The 26718-nt window shown below is 40.4% G+C and overlaps 1 protein-coding gene across 6 annotated transcripts in view; it reads right to left on the minus strand.

Annotated features, from left to right (window-relative positions):
- The window catches only part of LOC140209874 (protein unc-13 homolog C-like), a 923018-nt gene that overhangs the window by 283749 nt on the left and 612551 nt on the right, over positions 1-26718 (minus strand). For all 6 annotated transcript variants that reach the window (XM_072278476.1, XM_072278475.1, XM_072278477.1 and 3 more), the window contains 2 exons: positions 26371-26486; positions 24999-25162 (listed from right to left, as the gene is read on the minus strand). In XM_072278476.1, the coding sequence (XP_072134577.1) occupies positions 24999-25162; positions 26371-26486 (280 nt within the window). The remainder of the gene's footprint in view (positions 1-24998; positions 25163-26370; positions 26487-26718) is intronic.

Below are 26718 nucleotides of genomic sequence, written 5' to 3' on the forward strand. Positions count from 1 at the left end.
AAAAGGTACAACTTAAGGGCTAACTTGAATCTATCTGGCACCACATTTGGCATAATTTGTGGTCCCACAAATATTATAAAATTTCTGCTGTCGTACACAGGCTAATATTTTATAAATACAGTATATATCTGGTCCTTTTTGGCTGGATAGGATCTGATGTTACTTTGACTGCCAACCATCTGTATCTGAGGCCCACTGCAGTCAAGAGATGGCCACTAGGATCTTAGTTTGGCCTGGCCTCATGACTGTCATACTCATTGACTGTCAACAATTAAGATTAGTGCTGAAGTAGTTTGTTCTAATTTGTGTCACCGATTACCCACTGCATTAAAACAACAGCTACTGCAGCTTTGGGACTAACACAATTTTTTTAAGGTAGTAAGCCAAAAGTATCTGATATAGATTTGAAGCTCTCCTATTGACCGGTCTCAGTTATGTCAGTGTAAATACTGAAGCAATTGTGTCAAGGGCACAGGTTAGATATAGCTACAAAAAAAGATCTCTTTCCCATTAGCAGAATGACATAATTCATCACTTCACCAGAGTCTTAGCTGATTTTTGCTTAAATATAACAGATGATTGAGAGAAGGCTCAAATAAATGTAATCACAAACATTTTTGATCGAAGGATGTGTTTAGAATTTTTAAGGTCCTTTAATATATTGCTTCTATTATTGAAAGGAAGAATGAGTTTGGGTTTGTACAGCACCTTTTATGTCCTTGGTTGAGGGAGCTAGGGCTTTTCACTGGAGAAAAGGAGGATGAGAGGAGACTTGATAGAGGTGTCCAAAATGATAAGAAGCATACATCAAGTGGCTAGACAGATACATTCTCCCAAGGTGGAAATGGCTAATATGAGGGGCCATAATTTAAAGCTAATTGGCCAAAAGTATAGGGGAATGTCAGAGGTAATTTTTTTTTTTACACAAAGAATGGTGGATGCATGTAATACTCTGCCAAAGGCAGTGGTGGAAATATATATATTAGGGACATTTAAGAAACTCTTAGGTAGGCACATGGATGATAGAAAATGAAGGACTATGTAGGAGGGATGGGTTAGATTGATCCTAGAGTAAGTTAAAAGGTCGGTACAACATTGTGGGCCAAAGGGCCTGTACTGTGATGTAATGTTCTATTTATTTAGTGAATCAACATGGAGTAGGCCCTTCCAGCCTTCAAGCCATACTTTCCAGCAACACCACAATTCCAATTTTACCTTAACGTAATTACAGGACAATTTATTTACAATGACTAATTAACCTACCCGGTACATCTTCCGACTGTGGCAGAAAATCGGAGCACCTAGGGAAAACCCATGCATCCCACGGGGAGGACGTACAGAGACTCCTTACAGAATGGTGTTAGAAATGAACTCTGAGCTCCAGTAAGCCCCAAGCTGTAGTGGAGTCGGTACGCTACCATGGTGCCCTGTGTTTTATGTAAGTCCTTAAGTATGTTGCAACAAAGCGATTCAAGTTTCTGGGGCACTGGAACCAGTTCTGGAGGAGGTGGTACAAACAGGACAGTCTGCACCTAGGCTGGACCGGAAGCAATGTCCTAGGGGGAGCGTTTGCTACTGTTGTTCAGGAGGATTTAAACTAATGTGGCAAGGAACAAGTCAGGGAGACAGAGAGGTGTAAAATGAGGGTAGAAGCAAAAAGTAGTAAGGTGAAAAGTGAAAGTGGCAGGCTGGCAAATCCAGGACAAAAATCAAAAAGGGCCACTTTTCAACATAATTGTATAAGGGCTAAGAGTGTAGTAAAAGCAAGCCTGAAGGCTTTGTGTGTCAGTGCAAGGAACATTCGTAACGAGGTGGATGAATTGAATGTGCAGATAGTTATTAATGAATATGATATAGTTGGGATCACAGAGACATGGCTCCAGGATGACCAAGGATAGGAGCTCAACATTCAGGGATATTCAATATTCAGGAAGGATAGACATGAAAGAAAAGGATGTGGGGTGGCATTGCTGGTTAGAGAGGAGATTAACGCAATAGAAAGGAAGGACATTAGCCAGGAGGATGTGAAATCGATATGGGTAGAGCTGCATAACACTAAGGGGCACAAAACGCTGGTGAGAGTTCTATACAGGCCACCTAACAGTAGTAGTGAGGTTGGGGATGGCATTAAACAGGAAATTAGATATGTGTGCAATAAAGGAACAGCAGTTATAATGGGTGACTTCAATCTACATATAGATTGGGTGAACCAAATTGGTAAGGGTGCTGAGGAAGAGGATTTCTTGGAATATATGCGGGATAGTTTTCTGAACCAAAATGTCAAGAAATCAACTAGGGAGCAGGCCATTCTGGACTGGGTATTGAGCAATGAGGAAGGGTTAGGGTAGCAATCTTGTTGTGCGAGGCCCCTTGGGTAAGAGTGACCATAATACGGTGGAATTCTTCATTAAGATGGAGAGTAACATAGTTAATTCAGAAGCAAAGGTTCTGAACTGAAAGAAGGGTAATGTTGAAGGTATGAGACATGAATTAGCTAAAATAGACTGGCAAATGATACTTAAAGGGTTGACGGTGGATATGTAATGGCAAGAACTTAAAGATCACATGGATGAACAACAACAATTGTTCATCCCAGTTTGGAAAAAGAATAAACCAGGGAAGGTAGTGCACCCGTGGCTGACAAGGGAAATTAGGGATAGTATCAATTCCAAAGAAGAAACATACAAATTAGCCAGAAAAAGCAGCACACCTGAGGACTGGGAGAAATTCAGAGTCCAGCAGAGGAGGACAAAGGGCTTAATTAGGAAAGGAAAAAAGATTATGAGAGAAAGCTGGCAGGGAACATAAAAACTGACTGTAAAAGCTTTTATAGATATGTGAAAAGAAAAAGATTGGCTAAGACAAATGTAGGTCCCTTACAGTCAGAAACAGGTGAATTGATCATGGGGAACAAGTACATGGCAGACCAAGTGAATAACTACTTTGGTTCTGTCTTCACTAAGGAGGATATAAACAATCTTCCAGAAATAGTAGGGGACCGAGGGTCTAGTGAGATGGAGGAACTGAGGGAAATACATGTTAGTAGGGAAGTGGTGTTAGGTAAATTGAAGGGATTAAAGGCAGATAAATCCCCAGGGCCAGATGGTCTGCATCCCAGAGTGCTTAAGGAAGTAGCCCAAGAAATAGAGGATGCATTAGTGATAATTTTTCAAAACTCTTTAGATTCTGGATTAGTTCCTGAGGATTGGAGGGTGGCTAATGTAACCCTGCTTTTTAAAAGAGGAGGGAGAGAGAAACCGGGGAATTATAGACCAGTAAGCCTGACATCGGTGATGGAGAAAATGCTACAGTCAGTTATCAAAGATGTAATAACAGCTCATTTGGAAAGCGGTGAAATCATCAAAGTCAGCATGGATTTGTGAAAGGAAAATCATGTCTGACGAATCTCATAGAATTTTTGGAGGATGTAACTAGTAGAGTGGATAGGGGAGAACCAGTGGATGTGGTATATTTGGATTTTCAAAAGGCTTTTGACAAGGTCCCACACAGGAGATAAGTGTGCAAACTTAAAGCACACAGTATTGGGGGTATGGTATTGATGTGGGTAGAGAATTGGTTGGCAGACAGGAAACAAAGAGTGGGAATAAATGAGACCTTTTCAGAATGGCAGGCAGCGACTAGTGGGGTACCGCAAGGCTCAGTGCTGGGACCCCAGTTGTTTACGATATATATTAATGACTTAGACGAGGGAATTAAATGCAGCATCTCCAAGATTGCGGATGACACGAAGCTGGGTGGCAGTGTTAGCTGTGAGGAGGATGCTAAGAGGATGCAGGGTGACTTGGATAGGTTAGGTGAGTGGGCAAATTCATGGCAGATGCAACTTAATGTGTATAAATGTGAGGTTATCCACTTTGGTGGCAAGAACAGGAAAACAGGTTATTATCTGAATGGTGGCCGATTAGGAAACAGGGAGGTGCAACGAGACCTGGGTGTCATTGTACACCAGTCATTGAAAGTGGGCATGCAGGTACAGCAGGCGGTGAAAAAGGCGAATGGTATGCTGGCATTCATAGCAAGAAGATCTGAGGAAAGACATTCTTGCCATAGAGGGAGTAAAAAGAAGGTTCACCAGTTTGATTCCTGGGATGGCAGGACTTTCAAATGATGAAAGACTGGATCGACTAGGTTTATACTCACTGGAATTTAGAAGATTGAGGGGGGATCGTATTGAAACATATAAAATTCTAAAGGGATTGGACAGACTAGATGCAGGAAGATTGTTCTTGATGTTGGGGAAGTCCAGAACAAGGGGTCACAGTTTGAGGATAAAGGGGAAGCCTTTTAGGACCGAGATGAGGAAAAACTTCTTCACACAGAGAGTGGTGAATCTGTGGAATTCTCTGCCACAGGAAACAGTTGAGGCCAGTTCATTGGCTATACTTAAGAGGGAGTTAGATAAGGCCCTTGTGGCTAAGGAGATCAGGGGGTATGGAGAGAAGGCAGGTTCTGAGTTGGATGATCAGCCATGAACGTACTGAATGGTGGTGCAGGCTCGAAGGGCTGAATGGCCTACTCCTGCACCTATTTTCTATGTTTCTATGTTTCTAAATAAATTGAGTTTAGTACAGTGGCTACTGTTCTGTAGGCAAACCACTTTACTGCTGTGTGCACTCCATCATTGTAAACAGTAAATTAGAGCATTGAATATTCAAACTGTAATCCCCACATTTGAGCACACTTACACTGAGTGCTGCCACTAGAAATGAGCATCCATCAAGGACCACCACTATTCAGGCAATGCATGCTCTCTTTTCACTACTATCTTCAGTCCCACACAACCAGGTTCAAGAACAGTTATTACAACCATTAGGCTCATGAACCACAAGGGTAACTGCAATCATCACAACTCTGAACTGATTCTACAACCTACAGATCACTTTCAAGGACTCTACAGCTCATGATCTCAGCATTATTTATTTTTATTTTTATAGTTGTTCAATTGCAGATTGGCTGCTTGTCAGTCTTTATGTCTTTTTTCCATAAATTCCATTTTATTTCTTTTTTTCCTGTAAATGCCTGTAAAAATAAACTCAAAGTGGTTTATGGTAACATATACATAATTTGATAATAAATTTTACTATTTCAAAATAATAAGTTTTGGACCTGCTTCTTTTCATGCTAAATTTCGATGACTTGGTTGATGGTATTGATGGCAATGTGGCCAAGGTTGCTGGCAATACAGACAGGTGGCTGTGTTGAGGAAGCAGGGAGTCTGCAAAAGGATTTGGACAGATTAGGATAATGGAAAAAAAAGTGGAAGATAGACTACAGGGTCGATAAGCGTATGGTCAGACACTTTGGTAGAAGGAATAAGGGTATAGACTATTTTCTAAATAGGGAGAAAATTCAGAACTCGTAAGTGCAAAGGGTCTTGGGAGTCCTCATGCAGCATTGCAGGGTGAGTTGATAGTATGCAATGTTAATGATCATTTTGAGAGGACTAGCAAGCAAGTAATGCAGAAGCTTTATAAGGCACTGGTCAGACTGTATTTGGAGTATTGTGTGCAGTTTTGGGCCCCTTATCTAAGAAAGGATGCAGGCATTGCATTGCAGAAGGAGGCATTAAACAAATTCCAGAGGAGATTCACAAGAATGATCCAGGGAATGAAAGGGTTAAAATATGAAGAACATTTGTTGGTTCTGGGCTTGTACTCACTGGAATTTGAAGAATTGGGGGTGGGGATCACATTGAAATCTATCTAATATTGAAAGGCCAAATTACCAAATATTAAAAGTGGAAGTTGAGTGGATGTTTCCAATAATGAGGGAGTCTAGGGCCACAGGCGACAGCCTCAGAATACAAGGACATCATAGGATGATGAACCTGTTGAATTCATTGCCACAGATGGCTATGGAGGTTGATTCATTTAAGTATATTTAAGGCAGAGATTGATAAGATTCTTGATGAATTACAGCGTCAAAAATCACAGGAAGAAGGCAGGAGAATGGGGTTGTGAGGGATAATGAATCAGCCATGTTAGAATGGTGGAGCAGACGCAATGGCCGAATACCTAATTCTGCTCCTATGTCTTACAATCTTATGGTTCTCCAAAGTGTTCTTGGTTTTCTGCAGGTGGACACAACATGTTTACACATCTTGGGCCATCAGAGACAACATCCTTGACAATTAAGAAGGCACAGTAGCATAGTAGTTAATGTAATGCTATTACAGCACCGGTGACCTAGGAGTTTGTACATTCTCATACTGTGCTGTACCTGCAAATAAATAATTAATAAATAAATAAATAGAGAAGTGCTCTGAAGCATCAAGCCCTGATGCAGTATGAACATCCAATGTTTTGTTTCAGAAGCAAGTGTACTAGAGTTGGGCTGATGATGGAATACATTATTACTGTAATGTTGCCAGCCATAGTGTCATGCATGAGAGATGAAGTTAAATTACACCATCTGGTTGAAGGCAATAACTAGATGGACATTCTTGGAGACAAAGAATAAACAACTCAATGCAACCCAGAATCAGAGAAATGTATAGCAAATAAGTCACTGAAAAATATAGCTAGATTAGATTCTGGTCCATTGGGACACATCAGACCCAGTACATCTTGGCCCAATTAAGTGCTGTCCCCAATTAGCCAAAGTTTTATAGAAATAGTTAAAAGGGTATAAAAAAGACAAACTACTATTGAACTGAGTAACAAATGATATATTTAAATGAAATACAGAACAAATTAGAACACTACCAATACTACTACAGAACTATAAAATTATGTATTAGTTTCTAATATTAACAAATTCATCCAGATTGACTGTAAATGAACAAAATCAGTGCTGACACTGAGTGTAGATAATGGACTGCCTTCATTCAATGCTGTTGACAATTGCATCCTCCAAATCATCATTTTCATTGTAACATGCAAGATGATTGTCAATAGCTTTAAATTCTTCATGGTTTCTAACTTGTTAAAGTAGAGAAGTTATTTCATTTCCACTCGGCCATTTCTGGCTTCTCCACACCTGAATGCTTGAAACCACAGTGAGCAAAACGGTTCTGAACTGTCAAAGCATTTAGCTATCTATATGTTAAGATTGAGATCTGGCAGACTGAATAGTCCAGGTTAGTTCATCACTAATATTTTATCCAATGAACACTTCTGAACTGTTTATAAATCAATTGTTTCTTGGTTCTGTACACCTATACAAAGGTTCCTACCCTCAGTGCAAGCCCGATTTTCTGACTAGAATATGAACATCAATGTAGACATTTTGTTTGAACTATGTTCTTTCTGATTATTAATATGGTGATTTTGCTGACTCAACTGCTGATGTTTAACTCTAGAAACCAAATTTGATTGAACAAGATGCAATCTCCTCTTCATCAAATGCTTTTACTTATATTGAATTGTCATGGGATATAGACTGCTGACAACTGGCTGTTCAACTCTTCCTGTTGATGAATCAAATAAACAATTACATATCTAACATATTTCTGTATCTGAAGTCACATGAAGTCCAGAATAGGTTCAGATAAGGATGGTAGATTTCTTTCACTGAGGAACATTAGTGAAAAGATAGGTTTTCACAAAAAAACAAGTGCTCTCATTGTTACAATTGCTGAGACAAGCTTCAATTCTAGATTGATTTAATCACTAGAATCTATGTCTCGGCGCTACCACATTTGGATTCAAACTTGTACCTCTGGATGCATGATCTAAAACACTGAAATAGCCCATTTCATATAACGATCTTCTTTTGTGTGAAGCACCTGCCCTTAGACTCCTTTAAGGTTCTCTTCTCTCACCTTAAACCAATGGCCTCTAATTTTAGACTTACAGATTCTAGGATAAAAAGGTGCTGACCATCCACTGTCAAGGGCCCTCATAATTTTGTAAACATCAATAAGGTCACCACTCAGCTTCTAATGTTCCAATGAACTTCTCATAACTGCAGCCCTCTATTACTTGTGCACTTACTCAAATGCTGCCATGTCTTTCCTATGGTGTGATGACCAGAAACGTATACAATGCTCCAGGTGCGGCACAGTAGCAACATGACATCGCAACTGTTAAACTCAAAGGTTCAGCCTACGAAAGCAAGCAAACCATTGTTTCCTTCACTCGCCTCTCCACCTGTATCACAATTTTCAGGAAGCTCTGGGATTCTCTGTGCATCTACACTCGAGTTCCCTGCCTCTACTGTATCTAATTATGTCCTGTTAGGATTTGGCAGCCCAAGTATTTTCCCTCACACTTTTTTAGATTAAACTCCATTGCCACTTCTCCACCCAACTTTCCATCTGATATATATCCTTCAGCATCCTTTCATAATTGGTGCAGAAGGACCCCTGCTACGTGCTCATAGGGCAGTGATTTGAACATGGGTCAAAGGACAACTGTGTATGTCAGGCTAGCAAGCACTGTTGTTGAGGGCCAGTGAGGACAAGGACTGGGTCAGTTAGTCTAACCCACCCCCAGGTCAGTAGGTACCAGGATCAGATGCCGTGTAATAAGGGGGCATGAGAGCCAATGACCTCTGTATGCGAGCTGGCAGGACCAGAGTACGGGGCCTGAGGTTTGGGGTCTCATCATCGGCTAGTCCTGGGGTTGATACTGATGATCAATCAGAGGTCCGAAGATCAAGGCTTGATGGCTGAAGCCCACAGAATTCTCTGGAGAAGTCAGAGATCTGTTGTCCATGAATCCGCAGGAAGCCTGTTAGCCTGTCCTGGGGTTGGAAGACTGTGTGTGTGAGTGGTTGGAAGGAAAGGGGCTTATTTTGCTGTTATTGCTTTTTTGTTGTTGTTCTGCTGAGCATTGTGGGCATGCCATGTTGGTGCTGGAATGTTTGTGGGATACCCCCAGCACATCCTTAGATTGTGCAGGTTGTCAGCACAAATGACATGTTTCACTGCATGTTTCGGTGTGCCCTGATATATAAATGAATCTTAATCTGAACCTCAGCCTCCTACAACCAAGTCAATATTGGATCCAATTAGGTAACACTCTTTGGATTCCATGTAACCTCATTTTCTGAAACAGTCCTCCACATGGGACCTTGTAAAATAATTTCCTTACTATTGATGTAAGACTCACTGGCTTCTAGTTTCCTGGTTTATCTATGCTGCCCAATTTAAACAAAAGGACAACATTTGCATCTTCCAGATCACCTGTGGCTAATGAAGATGTAAATATCTCTGTCAGAGCCCCAGCAATCATTTCCCTTGCTTCCTTCAACCCCAGGACATCCTGAAGTAGATCACATCAGGCACTGGGATGTATGTACTCTGACTTTAACATTTCGTCCTTCATGACACAAGCATTTCCCAGAATATTCGTGTACAATTCATTATCTCTCCAGCCCCTACATCCTTAATGATGAAGGATTCCAGCCCAAAATGGCAATTTCTTTCCCCCTTACAGATGCTGCTTGACCTGCAGAGTTCTACCAGCAGATCATTTGTTGCTCCTAGTGAGCAGCAATGAGAAATATTGCCTGGCTCCACACATAGATTTGGCCTTTGGTTGTCTTGCTGACATCGTCCAGAAGGGGTAGTAAATCTTCATTCAGTGTGACCATAAGTTTCTAAACAGCAGCATAATTTATCTGCCTGATGCATGTGACCACCAGACTCTGTTTGCAATGATGACTAACTGAATTAAGTTTATTGTATTGCAATGTGTACTGACATGCCCCTATCATCTGTAGAACTTCATAGAACAAATTTCTACTGCGATAGCATTTGCTTTGCTGTCAATAGCATCTGCTTAAACTTGCAGGAATAAATACCTTGACTGATTATTGAGCAGTCTGCAGTAGTACCAATTTGTGTGTTTCTGATTGTTAATCAACATCTTTATCTGAAAATTGGTTGTTGCCTTTACAGCTTACGACATAGATACTATATACAGTACTTCAAATTCCTCATTGGGTGAATGAACTTACAAACTATGAAGAATTTTCCATTTTAATTTCTTATCGCTACCAAAACTGCCTTTATTGCTCTCCTTAGTCACAGAATTGTAAGTTGCTGAAATGTAACTAGTCCTGCTCTGCATTATTCTGAAAAGCCACAAGAAATTCTGTAGCTACTGGAAATCTTGAGCAACACACACAAGATGCTGGAGGAACTCAGCAAATCAGGCAGCCTCCATGGAGGGAAATAAATAATCAATGTTTTGGGCCAAGACTCTTCATCAGGCCTATTGCCTGAACTGGTCTCACTTGTACACCTCAGATTTCATTTCACAGCCTTGGACTTTGATAGACTCTAATGTGAACTGCAACTACATCGATCTCATTTTGATGGATGAAATTCTTAAGTATTTATGTATATCATTTTGAGTGACAATAATTTTACATAGCCGCAAACACAAGAGATTCTGCAAATGCTGGAAATCCAGAGTAACACATACAAAATACTTGAGGAACTCAGCAAGTCAGGCAGCATCTATGGAGAGGAATAAACAGTCAACCTTGTGAAGCGAGACCATTCACCACAACTTGGAACATTAAACATTAGGTTTTGTGTGCTCTGTAGCTATGTATGAGTGGATGAACTAAAAGGCGCAAACATTACAATGCAAAGTAATTTCTTGAAACAACATACTTAATAATCACATCCCAACTCTAGCTCACTATTCTAAACATAAAGCTTTCATTTGTATCACATGAGTTTGAATTAAAGTTATCTTTACTGAATTCCCACCATTTTCTCTTTGCTGAGGACATTTTCCTTCATCTCCCATTTAATAATGATTGATGTACATTGCTGACTTATTGACTGCTCTGCTCATCCTTTACAGGCCTTAGTCAACTCTTCCTTCAGGTCACTTTTATTCAAAAGAAAACAAACAGATCAGTTACTTCCTCCTCATAACTAAAATTACTCTATTCTAATACCATCCTCATGAATCCCTGTGTTATCTCATGCATAAAGTTATAGAATATAGGACTTGGGAATGTAATTTCTCCAAAAGTAGCGTCAAAAGCAGATATGGTTGTGGAGAAAGTCTTTGGTACATTTGCTTTCATTAGTCAGGGCAATGAATATAAGAGTTGAAGCAACAGGGAGAAAATTCATTGAGTGCACTGAGGATGAAAGACCAGAATGTGAAGTTAAACATTTTGTGCATCAAGTTAAGTTTTCCTGGATTGGTTGATCAAGGGTTTAGACAGAGACATTTCAAAAACATATGCAAATATATTCTAAATTAAATATTTAAATACAATTAAAAACCTTAAATGCTAACAAATAATTAAAAATATTTTGCAGATGGATAAATATATTGGATAATTATTTTTTGACTGTTTGCCAGCTAGTCTGAGGGTAACACTGAGGAGTCAGATGTGAAGTGTCTCTCTTTAGTAAGTCAATATACCGTAGCAGGATTTAATGGAGAATCTAGAGGAGGAGCTAGATATCAGGGATGTTGGTGACTGACCTTCAGCTCATCCTAGACTTGTTTATGTGATTCAGCAGGCAGGGAAATATAAAATGAGGGGTGAGTGAACATATGACAAGCAGGAGTTCCCCACTAAATAGATAAATGTCAGTTAGTTTTCTTCCATCTACTATGCTCATTCAGCAATGTTGAAGCATTGACACAAAATTGCAAAGGTGATGACAGTTTGTGATTATAAGAGAAAAGGATTACTAAACCAAGAACACCAATACATCTTCAAAACTATCAAATTTGACTTTCAATCACATATAACTCATTAGGAAAGGAATTAAAGGCATAATAGTCCTTGTTTGTAATGCAACTTAAAATGAATAGATAGAATCACTCTAAATTAAGTTCAGACCCCAATATTTTTCAAGGTTCTTAATAAGATCTTGCAAATTGTACCAATGATCTGAATTACTAACCAACAAAAATTCAAAAGACTTCCTTTCACTCTTAACTACTGTTAATAGGAGTAAAAATTCTCAGTTTCCAAATTTTCACCGGAGTACAATGCAAAAGTTATACCTTCCGGGCATTCAAATCCAATCAATTAAGATATATTGTAACACTTGGATAACTGTGAATGTGACTCAGACATCATTAAATTCCCTTTACTCCTTGCTCAAAAATAATTAAATTTAGTAGCAAGACACTTCACAGCAATATTTAACTTGAAGAATATTTTGAGGCAGCTGATTCATTTAATAACTGGGAATAGTCCTATGTGGAAGGAAGTTGAGTGAGGGCCTGGTGGGTGGTGTGGATAAGGTTTGAATTGTGGGGAAGAGGGAAAGGAATGCTGGATAATTTAACTTCACCTTGGTGTCATGCAGGAAACAAGACATTTCATTAAGATTAGCAGAATCTCCCAGAAACTGAAAATAGCTATATTTTAATTATTGAGTCCAGAGGAACCTGAATAAACATAGTCTGAGATCAAGAGTGGCAACATGCTCTCAGAGACCCAAATCAACACCGTTACTCCACATTAAATTCCCATTTTCGGCATGGACTGGAACATAGTTCCAGTTACACAAATGATCGTAACTCAGTGAACGCCAGCAAGCTATCTCACAACAAACCAAACCTGGACTGTAGTGATGCATGTTCTCCAGGAGCTGTGACTGAAGAAAGCAGCTGAACAGAGAGGAATTCTAACATCCTGGATAGACTCAACTATTTTTGTGCAAACTGCCCTAGTTCACTAATACCTTCTAAATTGGCCCAATAAAGACTTGCACATAGACTATAGCAGTTCAAGTAATGGAACACCATCACCTTCTCAGTGGGATGCAAAATTACTTAAGTCTTCTGGAAAGACATAGCAAACAGCAGTCTCACGGCAGGTACCCTTCAGAGCTTCAGAGACCCAAGTTCGATCCTGACCTCTGGTGCTGTCTGTATGGAGTTTATCACTTTCTCTGTCACCATGTGGGTTACCTCTGGTTTCCTGCAATGTCCCACAGATTTGGGATAGGTTAGACCATAAGACCATAAGACAAAGTAGCAGAATTAAGCCATTCAGCCCATCGAGCCTGCTCTGCCATTCTATCACAGCTGATACCAGATCCCCATTCAACCCCATAGATCTGCCTTCTCGCCATAACCTTTGATGCCCTGACCAATCAGGAAACAATCACTTTTCACTTTAAATATACCTACAGTCTTGGTCTCTACAGCTGTCTGTGGCAGAATATTCCACAGATTCACTACTCTCTGGCTAAAAAAATTCCTCATTACCTCTGTTCTAAAGCATTGCCCCTGAATTTTGAGGGAGTGCCCTCTAGTTCTGGACACTACCACCATAGGAAACATCCCCTCCACATCCACCTTATCTAGTCCTTACAATATTCGGTAGGTTTCAATGAGATACACCCCTGCATTCTTCTAAATTCCAGTGAGTACAGGTGCAAAGATGCCAAATTCTCCTCATATGTTAACCCCTTTGTTCCTGGAATAATCCTTGTGAACTTCCTCTAGACTCTCTCCAATGACAACACATCCTTTCTGAGATATGGGGCCCAAAACTGTTAACAATACTCCAAGTGCAGCTTGACTAGTCCCTTATAAAGCTTCAGCATTACCTCTTTGCTTTTACATTCTATTCCCCTTGAAATAAATGCCAACAATTCATTTGCCTTCTTTACCACAGACTCAACCTGTAAATTAACCTCCTGGGAGTTTTGCATGAGGACTCCTAAGTCCGTTCGCACCACTGATGCTTGAATTTCCTCCCCATTTAGATAACAGTCTGCACTTTTGTTCCTTTTACCAAAGTGTAATATCATATATTTACTATCTGCCACTTTTTTGCCCATTCTTCCAATTTGTCTGTACTTCTGCAAGCACGACTTACCCCTCCACCTATCTTTGTATCATCCACAAACTTTGCCACAGAGCCATCAACTCCATTATCTAAATCATTGACAAACAATGTGAAAAGTAGCAGTCCCAATACTGACCCCTGAGGAACATCACTAGTCACTGCAGCCAAACAGAAAACACTCCCTTTATTCACACTTGCTGCCTTCTGGCTGTCGGCCATTTCTCTATCCATGCCAGTATCTTTTCTTTAATGCCAAGGATTTTATCTTGTTAAGCAACCTCATGTGTGACACCTTATTAAATGTGTTCTGAAAATCCAAGTAAATGACATCCACTGCCTCTCCTTTGTCCACCAGGCTTGTTACTACCTCGAAGAATTCTAACAGTTTTGTCAAGCAAGATTTGCTTTACAGAAACCAGACTGACTTTTACTTATTTTATCATTAGTCACCAAATATGCTGAAAACTCATCCTTCATAATGGATTTCGACACTTTCCCAAGCACTGAGGTTAGGCTAACTGGCCTATAATTTCCTCTCTTTTGCCTTCTTCCCTTCTTAAAGAGTGGAGTGACATTTGCAATCTTCCATTCCTCTGGAGCTATGCCAGAATCAAGTGATTATTGAAAGATCATAACCAATGCCAAACAAGAGAAAATGTGCAGATGCTGGAAATCTGAGCAACACACACAAAATGCTGGTAGAGCTCAGCAGGCCGGGTAGCATCTACTGAAAAAAGTACAGTCGGCGTTTCAGCCCAAAACTATTTGGAAGCCCATACAGTCGGCCCTCCGTATCTGTGGGCTCTGCATCCACAGATTCAACCAACCGCGGATCGGGATTGAAAAAAAAACCTGGAAGTTCTCTGTCCAGCACTCGTTGTTTGAGCATTGTTCGCCTCGCTACTTGTGCACCTTTTGTTTCTGTGAAAAAATGGCTCCTAAAAACCAATTAAGTGGTCAAAGCAATTCCTCAAAGGCTAAGAGGGAGCGTAAAGTACTGTAATCTAGAGATGATTAAAAGTATTACTCATTGTTTGAGCATTGTTCGCCTCGCATCTTTTTTGTTCGCTACTTGTGTTGCGAGCGAGAGGAAGGAGTTTAAGGCTAGTAAGGGATGGCTGGCTAGCTATGTAAAGCGCTACACCTCAGGAACTTAAAGATCACAGGAGAATCGGCATCGGCTGATGCCGAAGCAGCATCAGCATTCCCAGAAAAGCTACGATGGTTGTATCTGTACTGAACATATACAGACTTTTTTGTCTTGTCATTATTCCCTAACCAATACAGTATAACAACTGTTTACATAGCGTTTACATTGTATTAGGTACTGTAAGTAATCTAGAGATGGTTGAAAGTATACAGGAGGATGTGCGTAGGTTATATGCAAATACTACACCATTTTATATACAGGACTTGAGCATCTGTGGAATTTAGTATCCGTGGGGGGTCCCGGAACCAAACCCCCGCAAATATGGAGGGCCGACTGTATATGGTTAATTAACTTCTGTAAAATTTCCCTCATGTGTAGGTGGGTAGAATCTCAGTGAAGTTGATGTGAGATGTCAGGGGAATAAAATCGGGGAGAATGATTAGTGTAGATGAGTATTTAATGTTGGCATAGATACATTGGACAGTATCTCCTTATGGTTCCATGCAAACAGGCCCTTCAATGCACCGTCTTTGCTGACCATTAAATACCCTTTCACGCTAATCCTGCAATAATCCCACTTTTTAAACTCCACCTGTATTCTCATTAACTCCTCCTAGAATCTACCAGCCACCTAACAGTAAGGGCGACTTACAGTGACCGAACCAATAGTTCTTGGGGATGTGGGAGGAAACTCATAGTCAGAGGGAGAACATGCAAACTCCATACAGATAGCACCATACATTGGGATTAGAAACATAGAAAACCTACAGCACAATACAGGCCCTTCGGCCCACAATGCTGTGCCGAACACGTACTTACTTTAGAAATTACCTAGGGTTACCCATAGCCCTCTATTTTTCTAAGCTTCATGTACCTATCCAGGAGTCTCTTAAAAGACCCTACCGAATTCGCCTCCACCACTGTCGCTGGCAGCTCATTCCACGCACTCACCACCTTTGTGTAAAAAACTTACCCCTGACATCTCCACTGTACCTACTTCCAAGCACCTTAAAAGAGTGCCCTCTCATGCTAGCCATTTCAACCCTGGGAATAAGCCTCTGTCTATCCACACGAGCAATGCCTCTGATCATCTTATACACCTCTATCAGGTCATTTCTCATCCTCTGTCGCTCCAAGGAGAAAAGGCCAAGTTCACTAAACCTATTCTCATAAGACATGCTCCCCAATCCAGGCAATGTCCTTGTAAATCTCCTCTGCATCCCTTCTATAGTTTCCACATCTTTCCTGTAGTGAGGTGGCCAGAACTGAGCACAGTACTCCAAGTGGGTTCTGACAGAGTCTTATAAAGCTGTAACATTACCTCTTGGCTTTTAAACTCAATTCCATGGTTGATGAAGGCCAATGCACCGTATGACAGAGTCAACCAGTGCAGCAGCTTTAACTGTCCTATGAACCCGGACCCCAAGATCCCTCTGAACCTCCACAATGCCAAAAGTCTTACCATTAATACTATATTCTGTCATCATATTTGACCAAAATGAACCACCTCACACTTATCTGGGTTGAACTCTATCTGCCAAGTTATCTGGGGCTGTGAGTCATTGGTTCCACTGGACTGTCAGAGCCCCAGAAATCTTTTCCGTTGCTTCCCACAGCATCCTAGCATATAGTTCATCAGGCCCTGGGGATTAAGCAATCTTTATTAACAGGAACACATATAATAGCTCAGATTTTGTAATCCTTATGTATTCCAGCATTTCATTCTTCCCAGAAAAATCACCAAAATCACCAACCATACCTTTCTCCTTGATAAATAAATATCAATTTAAATAACCTGCCATGACCTGGTTCCATGCACAGACATCCTATAGGGCCTGCTCTTGCAGTCACTGTGATTATAAGATTAGTCTGAACCCAGAACGTATAGCAATACAACCCAGGAAGAGGCACCTGGTCCACAGTGTTGTGCTGATCCAAATTAATAGGCAATCAAATAGCCAACTAAACTAATCTCTTCTGCCAACACAATATTCAAACCCTTCCAATCCCTCACATTGAATGTGCCTATCTAAATTTCTCTTGTAAATCTCTAATGTATCTGTCTCTACCACCATCCTAAGCAGCACATTTTAGGCACCCACCACTCTCTGTGTAAAAAATTTGCCCCTCCCACCTCCTTTAAAATTACCCACCTCACCTTAATGGATGTCCTCTGGTATTATACATTTCAAACCCTGGAAAAAAGATACTGTCTACTCTATGCCTCTTATAATATCTTAAACCTCTATTAGATCTCCTCTCAGCCTCTGTTGCTCCAGAAAACACAACCCAAGTTTATCCAGCCTCTCATTATAGCACATGCTCTCTAAGCCAGACAGCATCCTGGTAAACCTCTTCTGCACCCTCTCCAAAACCTCAACATCTGTCCTATAACAGGGCAACTAGAACTGTATACAATACACCACCAGATGCAGCCTAACTAGAGCTTTATAAAGCTGCAACATAACTGCCTGATTTTTGAACTCAATGCCTCAACTCATAAAGGCAAGCATGCCACATACCTTCTTAACCACCCTATCACCCTGCGTGGCCACTTTAGGGAGCTATGTACTTGGACCCCAAGATCCTTCTGGTCATCAACACTGTTAAGGGTCTTGCCTTTAACAGGGTACTGTCTCTACATTTGACTGACCTAGGTACAACATTTCACATGCGGCTGGGTTAAAATCTACCAGCCATTTCTCTGCCAATATCTGCAACTGATCTATATCCTGATGTATCCTTTAGCAGGCTATTACGCTCTCCAAAACACCAGTCTTCATATCATCTGCAAAGATACTAACATACCCATTTACTACATTTTCATCCAGGCACATATATACAGTAAATCATAAACAGCAGAGGTCCCAGTACAGATCCCTGTGGAATACCACTAATCACAGACCTCCAACTGGAATAAAGTCCCTTCGATCCCCTCTGTCTTCTATGTGCAGGCCAGTTCTCAATACAAATGACCGGTTCACCATGGATCCCATGTATCTTAGTTTTCTGGATGAATCTCCCATGAGTGACCTTGTCAAACAGAAAATTAAACTTCAAAGTTCAAAGAAATTTATTATCGAAGTACATATATCTCACGTATATGGCACATGACCAAGTGGTTAGGGCATTGGGCTCACGATCTGAAGGTCGTGGGTTCGAGTCTTGGCCAAGGCAGCATGTTGTGTCTTTGAGCAAGGCACTTAACCACACACTGCTCCAGTCCACCCAGCTGAAAATGGGTACCGGCAAAATGCTGGGGGTTAACCTCGCGATAGACTGGCATCCTATCCGGGGGGGGGGGGGGGGGGTCTCATACTCTCAATCGCTTCACGCCACAGAAACCAGCATAAGCAACGGCCTGATGGGCCACAAGGCTCAGGACAGACTTTAACTTTAACATATATCTCACCATATATGACCCTGAAGGAATCTTGGGGGCTTGCTCAATAACCATAATAGAATCAATGAAAGACAGCACCAACTTGTGCATTCAACCAGTGTGAAAAAGACAATAAATTGTGCAAATAAAAAAAGAAAGGAATAATAATGATAAATAAATACAGAATAAATATTGAGATGAGAGGAAGAGTATGGATTTATTTATTTATTTATTTATTTATTTATTTCTGTATTTGCACAGGTTGTTGTGCAAAATTCTACAAAAAGTAGTAGATATGTCCCAGCCCATCACAGGTAAATCCCTCCCCACCATTTTGCACATATACAGGGAATGTTTTGCAGGAAAACAGCATCCATTATCAGGGTTATCCAGCTCCCAGGTCATGTTCTCTTCTCATTGCTGCCATCAGGAAGAAGGCACAGGAGCCTCAGGACCCATACCACCAGGCTCAGGAAGAGTTAATACCTCTAAACCATCAAGCTCTTGAACCAAAGGGGATAATTTCATACAATTTCACTTGCAACATCACTGAAATGTCCTCACAACTTATGGACTCACTTAATAAGAGTCACAGAAAAGCACAGCACAGAAAGAGAACCTCTGGCCCATCTAGTCCATACTGAAGCCATTTAAACCACCTATTCCCATCGACCTGCACCCACCATATTCCTACTAATTATGTAACTATCCAGACTTCTCTTAAATTTTGAAATTGAGCTCGCATGTACCTCTTGTGCTGCCAACTCTTTCCACACTCTCACGACCCTCTGAGTGAAAAAGTTTTCCTCCTGTTCCCCTTGGACTTCTCACCTTTCACCCTTAACCCATAACCTCTGGTTGTAGTCCCACCTAACCATAGTGGAAAAAGCCTGCTTGCATTTACCCTATCTAGAGTATACACCTCATAACTTTGTATACCTTGATCAAATCTCCTCTCAATCTTCTACAATCTAAAGAATACAGTCCTAATTTATTGAATCTTTTCTTAAAACTCAGGTTCTCCAGACTCAGCAACACCCTTGTAAATTTTGTCTCCATTCTTTCAACCTTGCTTACATCTTCCCTGTAGGCAGGTGACCAAAACTGTATACAATACTCCAAATTAGGCCTCACCAATGTCTTATACAACTACAGCATAACATCCCATCTTCTGTACTCAGTATACTGATTTATGAAGGTCAACGTGACAAAAACTTCCTTTACAACCTTATCAACTGTAATGCCACTTTCAACAAATTATGGACCTGTATTCCGAGATCCCTTTGTTCTACCACGCTCCTGAGTGCCCTTCCGTTTACTGTATAAGACTTATCTTGGTTAGTCCTACCAAAGTGCAAAACCTTGCTTAGAAAAATAGAGGGCTTTGCGCTAGGGAAATTCTAGGCAGTTTCTAGAGTAGGTTTACATGGTCGGCACAACATTGCGCACCAAAGGGCCTACAATGTGCAGTAGATTTCTATGTCCTATGTTTGCTCCTGTCTGTATTAAATTCTATCTGCCATTTTTCAGAACATTTTTCCAGCTGATGCAGATTTCTCTGCAACCTATGATAGCCTTCCTCAGTGACCACTACACCCCCAATCTTGGTGTTATCCATAAATTTCCTGATCCATGCGGGACCTTGTCAAATGCCTTATTAATGTCCATGTAGACAACTTCCACAGCCTTGTTTTCATCAACTTTCCTGGTAACCTCCTCAAAAAACTCTATAAAATTGGTTTGACATGACATATCACACATGAGTCTATGGTGACTATCCTTAATCAGTCCATATCTATCCAAATATTGATGTATGCGGACCCTTAAAATACCTTACAATAACGTTCCCCTAGCTGATGTAAGGCTCACCGCTCTATAATTTCCTGGTTTCTGCTTAGAGTCTTTTTTAAACAGCGGAACAGCATTGGCTTTTTAGTACCTCTCCTGTCACTAAGGATGTTTTAAATATCTCTGCTAGGGTCCTAGCAATTTCTGCACTTACCTCCCAGAAAGTTTGAGGGAACACCTTGTCAGACCAGGGAGATTTATTCACCCTGATCTGTCTCAGGGTAGCAAACACCTCCTCCTCTGTAATCTCTGTAATCAACAATGAAGTTGATGCCGCTTTGCCTCACTCCTATAGACTCTGTATGTGTCTCCTGAGTAAATACAGATGCAAGCTATTTACTTAAGATCTCCCCCATCTGTTTTGGCTCCATGGATTACCATTCTGGTCTTCCAGAGAACCAATGTTGTTCCTTGTAATTCTTTAGCTCTTGACATATCTGTAGAATCTTCTTGGATTCTCCTTCACCTTTTCTGCTGGAGCAACTTCTGCCTTCTTTTAGTCTTCTTGATTTCACTTTTAAATGTTCTCTTGCATTTCTTGTACTCCTCAGCAACTCATTTGGTCCCTACTTGCCTATACCTGTTATGTATCTTCCTCCTTTCTTTTAACCACGGCCTCAATATCTCTTGAAAACCAAGATTCCTTACACTTGTTACCTTTACCTTTTATTCTGACAGGGACATACAAGCTTTGTGCTCTTGAAATTTTGTGTTTGAAGGCCTCCCACTTTCCAAGTACACTTTTGCCAGAATGCAGCCTATCCTAATCCACACATTTCTGATACCACCAAAATTGACCTTTCTCCAATTTAGAATCTCAACCCATGGAGCAGACCTATCCTTTTGCATACTTACTTTGAATCTAATAGCTTGTGGTCACTGGATGAGAAGTGTTCTCCTACATATATGTTTGTCACCTGGCCTGTATTATTCCCTAGCAGATCCAGTATCGCGTGCTCTCTCGCTGGGATTTCTATGTACTAATGAAGGAAACTTTTTTGAACACATTCAGCAAACTTTATCTCATCTTGTCCTTTTACAGTATGGGATTCCCATTCAATATGTGGAAAGTTAAAATCACCTAATATAACAACCATATGTTTTTTGCAACAGCCTGCAATCTTTTTACAAGTTTGTTCCTCTAAATCCCTTGGACTGTTGGGTGGTCTGTAATGCAGCCCCATTAAGGTCGTCATACCTTTCTTAGGAAGAAAGTGTCTGTAGAAGGACTCTTCATCTCATCTTCTCAATATTTATTGCTTGGTTATTTTATTATTATTATTATTTATTTCTTCTTGTATTTGCAGTTCATTGTCTTTTGCAAACTGGTTGTATGCCCACTTGTTGCAGTCTTTCATTGCTTCTGTTACGGTTATTGGATGTATTGAGAATGTCCGCAAGAAATGAATATCAGGGTTATATATGGTGACATATATGTATTTTGATAATAAACTTATTTTGAACCTTGAACTTCAGCTTCTTACCTAGTTTCCTATATTCTCCCTTCAAGGCCACATCTCTTTTCCCCCCTCCCCCTTCAGAATGCTTTGGACCGGATCTGAGACATCCCTTACCCTGACACCTGGGAGACAACATACCATCTGGATGACTCTTTCGTGCCCACAGACCCCCTGTCTGCTCCTCTCAGTACTGAATCCCCTAGCGCAATGCACTCCTCTTTTTTTCTCACTTCCCTTTTGAGCCACAGAGCCAGAGATCTAGTTGCTGTGGCTTTCCCCTGGTGGGTCATTACCCCAACAGTATCCAAAACTGTATACCTGTAATTGAGCCACAGGGATACTCTGAATAGTCCCTTTCCCTCTCCTGTCAGTCACCCAGTTACCTGCCTCCTGCAACTTAGGGGTAACTACCTCTCTGTAGATCGTACCTATCTCTTCCTCATTCTCCCGTATGTCATCCGGTTATAGCTCCAGTTCCCTAGCATGGTCAGTAAGGAGCTGCATCCAGCTGCAGCTCACACAGATGTAGTTATCAGGGAGACTGGAGGTCTCCCAGAATTCCCACATCTGACATAAAGAACACTCCACTCATCCTGGACCCATTCTTGCTACACTAGCTATCCACTAATAGACAAAGAAAGTAAGAGACTTACCTTAACCTTTGCCTCTTCATGTTTATACCTCTTAAGCCAAAGTATCAAAATCCACAATTCTAACAGAGGTCCACTGACACAATGGCTGCTCCGGCTAAACCTAACTTCTTTTCACTGGCTTTTACCAATTGCTTAATAAATTGTGATAACTGAGGCCTACTGAAAAGTCCCAAAAGGCCCCACACACTTTTTAAATCACATACTGATTTACATCAGAAAAAGCAACTGCTCATGATGACAGAAGCCTGCCATAAAGTCACTAAAGGCCCCACTTTTTTTTATAAGTGATACGCATACTAACCTCATGATGACTGAAGCCCACTGAAAAGCTTCTGCTTCTGAAGTTTCTGCTGGTACCAGCTCCTTTGGCAGCTACATATAATGAAACTTGCCTCATAAGCCTCCTTTAAACTTTTATCCTTCACCTTAAAGTTATATCCTCTAATATTTGACATTTCTATCTTTGGAAGAAGACTTTTTGACTGTCTAATCTACACTATCTATACCTCTCGATATTTCATAAACTTCTATTAGATCTCCCCTCAGCCTCTGATACTGCAGACAAAAACAACCTGAGTTTGTCTCAGTACTTACGGGATGCAGCAGAACTCTGTGAACCAATGCATCCAAGAGCACTGCTCCTCACAGGCAGATATGTCCCTTACGATTCTAACAGTAAAGGTCTGGTAGCTAGAACCCTTCTTCCTGTCTTTGAAAAGAGTCTCCACATCCTGTTTGTCAAGTTCACCAGGATGCTGCCTGGACAGAGATTTATGAGTCATAAGGAGAGTTGGGACAAACTTGGGTTCTTTTGTCTGGAATGTCAGAGACTGAGAGGAGACTTGATAGATGCTTTATAAATTTATGAAAGGCATACATAGGATGGACAGAATGTTTTTTTTTCTCAGGGTATAAAAGTCAAATCGTAAAGGACATGGATCTAAGATGAGGGGGGGAAATTTTAAAAGATTTGAGGCAGAACAAGTTTTTTTCATACAGAGTATGGTGGGTACCAGGAACAGCCTGTCAGGGATTTTGGTGAAAGCATGTATAATAGTGTCATTTTAGAGGTTTAAAGGGAATGGAGGAACATGGATTATGTGTGATTTACATTAATTTGGCAATGTGTTCAGTGCAGATATAGTGGATTAAATGGCCTGTTTTATGTTCTATATTGCACTGCCAGTGAGGGCCCTTAGCCTTCATAATTCCATTTACTTAAAGGCAGCAGTACATTTTACTAAATAATTAAAGATACAGAAGTCACTCTACACAATTATTAAGTTTAAATTTGATGCTGCATTCTAATCTGGGTTTCTTGATCCTTTTAGATATTTATTGACATCTGAAGAAATTCACCAGGATTTCACAACTGATGCAGTAGAAAACTAGTTGCAGCAATGACATTAGTCAGGTGTCATGGACTGGATTGTCCTGTTGGCTAACAAAACTTTCAGACAGAACAGGTGGCCATCTGCATCCTGCAGACTAGCCAATCCTTGACTTCCACATCTCTGCTAAGTGCTACTTGACTTTCTATTCCACGCTGAATCAGTCCTGTGCCCATCAGAAGCTCCATAGCTGTGCCTAGTGCCACTGTCAGGGTTATGCCCATGTCATTACCGTATTCAATCTATCCCCATGAGGGACCTTGACAAGGTAGTTTGGATCTGAGACCTCAGGAGACCTTAACGTGATGCGGATTGTTGACTGTTCCACCTGATGGGATGGCTGTCACCTTGGAAGCTGGGAATGTTTCAGTGCCTGGGACTGAAGAAGTGTGACCAAAGGAACAGTTATAGAGTGCTACAGCACAGATACAAGCCATCAGCCAATCACTTACACTAATCTCATTTTTTTTTACTCTTTGAACATTCATATCAATTCCTCCCAGATGTTACCAATCACCTGCACACTAGGAGTGATTTACAGTGGCCAATTACTTATGCATTTATTTAGGATATAGAAAGAAAGTGAAATAACCACAGGAATCTGACACGGTCACGGGGAGAATGTGCAAACAGCACCAGAGATCAGATTGAATCGAAGTCTTTACAACTGTGACATCAGAGTGAAGAAGGGTTGATGCTGAAGTCTGAGCTGTAAGCCAAATGAAACACAATCCAGAAAAATACACACAAGCGTAAAAAAGTGGGTTAACATAACTTCCAGAGAAAAACATGCCACATTCAAATTCCATTGCATTGAAACATTTGTCTTGGGGAAGCTATTCATTTTCCTGCAGCAACTGTAATAATAATAATTAGGCTCTAATTTTAAAATTAAACATACATGAAATATAGATGTCACTGGCAATGCCAGCATATTGTCAACCATTCCTGATGGCTTAGAGAAGTTGCTCTGGCTTTTCCTGAGTACAACAGATGTCCATTTCACTCGGCAACTCAGGCAACTCAAAGGTACCCGTTATGGGAAGGAACAATTACCATGTGCAGATCTGACCAGGTAAGGATTCCTACACTGAAGGAGACTCGTATACCTGATGACATTGCGAAACAATCTAGAAACTTCATGGTCACTTATATTGACACCAGCAGTTCATTTCTACATTTGTATATTCTCCAATCTAAACTCAAATTCTCAAAGTAAATTTCAGGGTACAAGCTATCACTTTTGGATTATCATTTCAGAAACATAACTACTATACACTGGTTTGAGAAAACTATTTCTTAACGGTCAGAACAGAATTAGGGTCATACATAAGGCAAATAATGCAAATAGGTACTCACGTCATGGCCTGGTAAATTGATTCAACACCATAGCGCATCGCAAATTCATCCACAATTTCCTGAGCATTATCTTCAAAGTACACCTTCCATGCCTCATCTCCTTTCACTTGTGGAATCTTCACAACACCATTATACTTTGTTTCAGTCAAATAACTGAAAAGATTCTGAAGGCAATAAGACTAGTATTAATAACATGAATAGTATTTATAGCTTTTGAAGATAGACGGCACTGGGATTATTTAAATAAAATTATATTCCCATTTTAAAGTAGCAGAAAAAATGTCGATAAAAATAAAAGCAACAAACTTATATGCAAGAAATTGCTAGGTTGGTTGTTAAAAAATCTCTGTTAAGTATCAAAATGTTTGGGAGTAAATAGATAAAAATACAAGTGACATATTCGGCCACAAAATCACACACATAGGTAACAATTTAGGAGTAAAAGGCTCACAGCAGTGTATAATTTTGATAAAAGTAGATTCAATATAATTTAAATTATTGGTCTAGAAATTATAATGTGTTGTACTGATTTTTCCCCCTAACCTATGTTTTTGAAGAAATATTATTTCTAGCATGGAATATGAGATTGACCATTTCTGGGTCAAGTTGCTATTCCAGCTAGTCGACTGGGCATTGACATCTGTGATCTACTCCTGACATGATTTCTGTATCAGTCAAGTGTGGAATTCCTATCCAAGAATTCTGGAGCATTGCAAAGGCAATTAAAACCAGTGATTTAGAGAGTAATTGTTGCTGAGCATGTTTGGGACAACATAGCTCACTGAAGTAAGTAGCATCTTTGCTTTTATCCTTTGGGTACTTTCCTCACCTCCTAAAGTTCTCTAAAACCCTCCGAATCCATACCACTATCCCCCACCCCCACCTCCCAATCCATCCCACTCAGCACCATTCCGCAGTCCTAACTAATCAGCTGAAGCCCAAGATCATATTCACCCCTACATTCTGCCACTTACCAGTTTTCACTCAACCTATCCCCAGATTTGAGTGTGCTTCATAGAATCCATTCAACAATGTTGCACACAGATGCACTCACCCTTTGGGCATTATTTGACTCAATTTAAATTCCCAATTTGATCAACTGTTAGCTGCTGTCTCTCCTCTTCTCAACTCTCTGAGCCCAACATGGGTCTTGGCCAGTGTATTCTCTTGAGTAGAAGCTGAAGTCTTAGTGTGTCACTGCTATAACCACCTAACCAGCTCCTTAGTGGCCATTAGAAGATCATGTCCATTCTATTGCTTTCTTCAGTTGGAAGCAAGAAAGTACATTTGTACTGTGTATAGTCAACAACAAGTAAGTGTTTGAAAACCTGAAAAAATTATATAAATATGCATATTTGCTGTGTTCCCTCACCTCATGTAAGCAGGTGTACTGCACATGATAAGGAGCCACTTTTTCTTCACCTTTAATTTCAACAGCAATTTTCATTCTAATCGCACCAGAAACAGCAGATTTGTCCGTTCTCTTCTCTGCGGAAAAGATACAGTGCATAATTCTCATCTATTGTACAACAGAGCAAAATAGCAGAATGCTCATTTGGAGGGTAATGATTTATAAATGGCATGGAATAGCTCTATACAATTAATGAAGTGACGAAGTTTGATGAAAGCCCTCTTCCAATCACAGATAATCACCAATGCCAATGCTGTAAATTGACTCTTCAAAATAAGTTGTTTCAGAATTCTTACTATATAAATTCAA

Source organism: Mobula birostris, chromosome 14, assembly GCF_030028105.1.
Source record: "Mobula birostris isolate sMobBir1 chromosome 14, sMobBir1.hap1, whole genome shotgun sequence".
Lineage (NCBI taxonomy): Eukaryota > Metazoa > Chordata > Chondrichthyes > Myliobatiformes > Myliobatidae > Mobula > Mobula birostris.